Raw genomic sequence first — 5,475 nt, 5'->3', positions numbered from 1 at the left:
ACACGTGCGGCGTGGGCTATAGACAGTGCATACACTCACTATAGATGTTGTTTTCTATAGAGACGCGTGCGGCGTGGGCTATAGACAGTGCATACACTCACTATAGATGTTGTTTTCTATAGAGACGCGTGCGGCGTGGGCTATAGACAGTGTCAAGCTGAGCGATGGAGGTCAGCGAGTGCGATTCCAGGACACGTTCGATCCGATGCAGGACGACGGCTGGTTCAAGACTGCCGACGGACGTCCGAAGAAGACCTGCCTGACGTTGGACACCGCCCTCGAGTTCCGCACTATGCGAGGTCGGTGGCGACCATCTATGTTATGTCGTTATTCTTTCGGTCGATGTGCCGGGCGCACGGCAGATATGTGGAATACCTTGTTAAGAATTATTCGTTAATACTGGTCTGTCATACCTCTTAGATTAGTAATACTTATCATTTTGTTAATACTGGTGTGGAATGGTTCGAAATCAGTTGATGCGTTAACGCAGTATTGTCGTGTGAATTGTGTCATTGCTGCGAAGATATAAGGCAATGAGGATTTCACTCAGAGAGAGTGTTGAGATATTGGACCAATTCTTTTGCCCCCTGCAGGTAAGCAACAATTTGCAGAGACATGGGACATACACGTGCTGCCATCTGCATTCATCCAGTTTGATCTTATGATGGGCTGTGGTCGCTACACCTTCCCCTATGCTGTCAGGTGGGTTTATTGCATCTTTGTTTGAGAGATATTAATTGTCACCAGTTTAGGTTTATGCAGCAGATAAAAGGCTCCAGATAACATCAGCTGTGTAAGAAATAAGAAATATTCCTCCAATTCCTGTGTTTTAGTGTGTATATATTAATGATAATCACCCAAGCCTACTTGATGTATTTGAGTGTGATTTGCACTGTGTGACTGTAATCATGCATAATTAATGCAATTAGTGCTTAACTTTTAAATGTCTATTACCATTATACAGCAGACATTCGTCTGGTAAGAAAGTTTCGCGCATACAACATTTAATAACAATCATAATAAATCGTCATTACCATTGTAATTTGTAGAGGATGTGTAACAACCTCTTAACCACACGGCATATTGGATTCATAATCACAATTAATACTAACTAACCATGGGATAAAAAACAACAACTATGGAACACCTATGGGTTAAAAAATTCCAGGATGGATTGTCAGCTTTGACATGCCTGTGACATATTGCACGAGTCATGCAATTACAGCACTATAGCGTCGTGTGTGCTGAAGTCAGTCTTCCCCTCTTAAACAAACGACCAAGCATTACCTGAATTTGACTACGTTACGAATTTTCTATGGTGTATATTTGTAAAATTTTGTTGCAATTTCTTTACATGAAAAGTAAGTAGTAACGGCACTAAATGTATCCGAAAATTCTTACCTGATGAGATTGTTTCTCAACTATTTGAAAATTCAAAAAATCTGGACGATTTGATATATTGATCATGACATTAAATGCTTGCTATCGGCTATGTATGAGTCACGAGTGTTTGTGCACATCAAACGGAATAGTAAAATAGGAAGTATAAAAAATGCAGCAATTTAACCATAAAAAGTGGACAGAATCACTTACATTTTGTGACAAAGTGGACATAATTTTTTTTACTTTTATACTATTGACGGTGACGTAAGCACTTTAAGTCGGTAGTCCTTCGTTTACACATGCTCGCGGCGTTCATGATGCAGGTTAGAATACTCGGTGGATGGTGGGCGAAGCTGGAACCCCGTAGCAGACGAATGTCTGCCTCCCAACGTTGGCTGCAATGGTTACCACCTGAGCAGCAAGTACAACTCGGAGACACACACCATCTGGACCCGTGTTTTTAACTACCTGCCTGCCAAAGCCTCGTATGTCACTCGTTCATCCTATTTATCTATCGATTATTGTATATATGTACACCCATTACTTAGTTTTCAATTATTCGTTTTGATATGGATTGGTATCTTTTTGTAAATGATATTGGCTTCCACTATATCTACTGGGTAAATATCAGTGGTTGTTGGGCAGTGTTGATTGATATACTTTACCTTCTCAGCTCTGTTTTCACAAAGTTTTAGAAAGACTAAGAATCATGAATTGCCATTGAGAGCAATTAATTGCCATTACAATTTGAGTGCGTATAGCATATTATTCATTCCGAGTTTTAAGCCACTTTCTGTTTATGCGTTTCCTGTAGATATAACCCATAACGGGTTTCTCTGGGTTTAAGTATATGTGATGAAACTAATATATAAACCTGCTTTTTTCACACGCAGCACCCCGGCCACACGATTCCGATGGATGACTGAGGGAGAGATACCACAGGGAGAGGTGTGGGCGTTGGACAATGTCTACATCGGGGGAGGCTGCCCATGGCTCTGCTCTGGTCATGGTTACTGCAACATGGGAGAATGTGTGTGAGTACCCATTCATTCCCCTCACCATGATTATAACTGTCTTATAACCTTGTATGGCTTACATAATGTGTTTTTGCTGTCATGTCTTTGTCGATCTGTCATATCTATTGCATTTGTTATTCGTTTGGGTTGTATCGTATTTCTGTAGTTGGTTTGGTTTTCGCCTCTTAGGATATTTAAGATTTACAGCAAGAGTGAGACGATTGTTATCGTATATATTTTATAAAATTATATATTTGTTTTATATAGTTATTTATAGTTTTTAGTTTATTTCAGTATTTTATAGTTTTAGGTTTTAGTTTATTATAGGTATTTATACTGCTGTATATATGTTTATTTAATATATTTGCCAACATTACTAGTTGTATTGTTTTTATTACGTGCCTCGAGATTTTATTTCATGACACAATTGCAAAAAAATATTTTTCGCGTGCAGGTGCGACGCAGGGTATGGGGGAGCGTACTGTGTGGTGCAGGAGCAGTTACCCTGCTCTACCAGAGACACGTTCGACCAGGGAGTGAACATGACAGCGTGGAAGGAAGCGTACGGGGGAGAAACTAGCTCTCAGTGTGGCATGCTTGTCTCAGGCAGCGCTCTCGTCTTTAAAAAGGTAGGAATTCAAGGCCCCTCCGAGTAATTCTTTCATGTTACTTTTTATCTCCTACTATCTCTTCTTAATTTAAGTGTATGCTAGCTAACCCGGACGCAGATTCGTTATTCCGTCATTGTATGATGACCATGCGTGTTCCTGCTACTTCGTATTTCCTAGTGTTTCGTCTACTAGATATAAGTGTATGCGAAGCAAAGAGCAGATTTATCCTTGCGTCATAGTATAATAACTGTGCGTAGCTTCATATTTCCCAGCATTTATACCAGATGTAAGTGTATGCGAATCATAAAGTAGATTTGAGAATCCCTTCTGGCTTGTCTCTACGACTCGCCACTCTGGTCCCGCAGTTCCCCCGAATCCCGATGGATCAGCATTTTAAAATTTGTGTTGGATGACACGTTGTGTTTATTTCGAAAGACGCCTCAGCCGGATACGTGGATAAAGGCATAAAAAACTGAGAGAAGACGATAAGCAGTGATATCGGCTGGCTGCCGCGCTTCCGCCATATATCTTATGTGCGGGAGCTTGTGAGGGCGGGGTGTTACGACACGTGACGACGTATTGTGCTTGCAGGATGAACCGAACGAGGCGTGGCTGGCGCACTCTCCTCATGCGAGTGCTGAGTACTGTGGCAGCAACCACAGCACGCTCGTGCTCTCCTCCCTCAAGAACCGATTCATCGTCACCAAGGACATCACCCTGAAGAATGGTGACGTCATTCAGTTCAAGGTACGATATTCTCTCTACAGGTGGCAACATGCGTAGGAGGCTTGACCGTTATCTTCTGTATTGTGCCACTCAATTACGTTCTTAGTGAACATTATTAGTTGTATAAAAGCATCTATGACTGCGGTCGGAGTGAAGTAGCCACTAGCTGACGGGGGTGACTAAATGCCGGGTCATCCATGTTATGCCACGGTTCGCGGCAGGTAGATATGTGCAAAGGGGTTAATAATGGAAAATTTGCCATTATTATTGAATAATTTCAACTATTGAATAATTTCATTATTGAATAATAAATTTTTTTATCGCTATTAACCCCTGATGTGTGATCAGGAGTACATACTTGCGAAACGTGTGTCTGTATATCCGACGTCATTCAAGTGACCTCTATACGTACTCGCAGATTGCCGTTGGCTGTCGAACCACAGCCGCTCTCGCATGTGAGACCCCCGTACTGCTGCAGTACTCAGCAGACTCTGGCGCCACCTGGTTGTCCGTGCTGGAAACATGTCGGGCGGGGTCCGGATGTCAAGCCGGAGCGTCGGAGAGCTCAGTCTACTACCCGGCGACGCACGCCGGCTGGACGACCGTCGTCGTCGAGGTGCCCAGGACCATAGTTAACAGGTATACACAGACAGACTAGTCCTCATACAGATGCACGCACCCACGCACGCACGCACGCACGCACGCACGCATGCACGTACACACACACAACAGGGCCGTAGCTAGAGGGAGGGAGGGCAAATAGAGTATTTGCGCCTCAGAAAAAAATTGATGCAATACACGGTCAATGGCGGTCACCTTCCCGGGGCGCACCCCACACGCGTGGCTCTGCCCCCAGGCTAAATGGGTTAGCTACACTACTGCACAGACACGCATCCAAACGTAAATATAATTAATCCTGCACAACATGATCTGATGTACATTTTAAATTTTATAAACAACAGAATTATCTATTATGCTCCTTCACACATACAAGCAACTCTTGCGAATTAATTAATGAATTGATTGTGGTAGAAATAAAGGAGGCTGCTAGGCTATAGTTGCACATATGCCAGCCCCGTGTGTCGTGCTTGCGTGCTTCTACATTGCGTCTTGTCTTCTTCTACAGGAGAATTCAGCTGCGCTGGTGGCAGAAGGATGTCGGACGTATAAGCACCTTCGCCCTGAGTGATGTCTACATCGGCCCTGCCTGCAGGGGGCGCTGTAGTGGCCATGGTCTCTGTAAGCAGCGCAGGTGCGTCTGCGAACCAGGATATTCAGGTGAGAAAGATCTGTATATAGATATATATATATATGTGTACAGTTAACTCTCCAAATTCCGAATTCCCTCAAAACCGAATCTCACGTTGAAACAGGCGAAAACAAGAACCACATTTATTTCGACTCTCTGCCACCAGGTCGCGCCTGTCAGCGATCCAACGTCATCAGACCGACTTCGCTGCTGGAGAGCTTTGATGAGCGCGGTGGCTACGGCAGCATCTGGGATAGAGTGCACGGTGCCGAGATCAACAACCATTGTGGCGTGCTCGTCGGCGGCAAGGCGATGTGGTTTGGACAGGCAGGAGCACGGCTTCTTCAGACTGTGGAGCTTAACACCTTACCGGCCAGGTATGGAGGTGGAGCCGACACGGTCTGCATGTCTTCATGTAGCCTACTAGGTGTCGTGTGGTGTGTCACGCTGGTTTCATTATTATATAAATATATCAGAAGTAGATAATAGG

General features: G+C 43.9%; 1 protein-coding gene across 1 annotated transcript in view; it reads left to right on the top strand.

Annotated features, from left to right (window-relative positions):
- The window catches only part of LOC106808781 (reelin-like), a 50,271-nt gene that overhangs the window by 18,139 nt on the left and 26,657 nt on the right, over window positions 1-5,475 (top strand). Inside the window, exons 12-16 of the mRNA XM_014811632.1 lie at window positions 123-299; window positions 594-702; window positions 1,707-1,868; window positions 2,277-2,417; window positions 2,854-3,028. Of these exons, the coding sequence (XP_014667118.1) occupies window positions 123-299; window positions 594-702; window positions 1,707-1,868; window positions 2,277-2,417; window positions 2,854-3,028 (764 nt within the window). The remainder of the gene's footprint in view (window positions 1-122; window positions 300-593; window positions 703-1,706; window positions 1,869-2,276; window positions 2,418-2,853; window positions 3,029-5,475) is intronic.

The sequence above is a fragment of the Priapulus caudatus genome, unplaced genomic scaffold (assembly GCF_000485595.1).
Source record: "Priapulus caudatus unplaced genomic scaffold, Priapulus_caudatus-5.0.1 Scaffold304, whole genome shotgun sequence".
Lineage (NCBI taxonomy): Eukaryota > Metazoa > Priapulida > Priapulimorpha > Priapulimorphida > Priapulidae > Priapulus > Priapulus caudatus.
The sequence above is the reverse complement of the archived record's forward strand: the minus strand, read 5'-3'. Positions and strand labels throughout refer to the sequence as shown.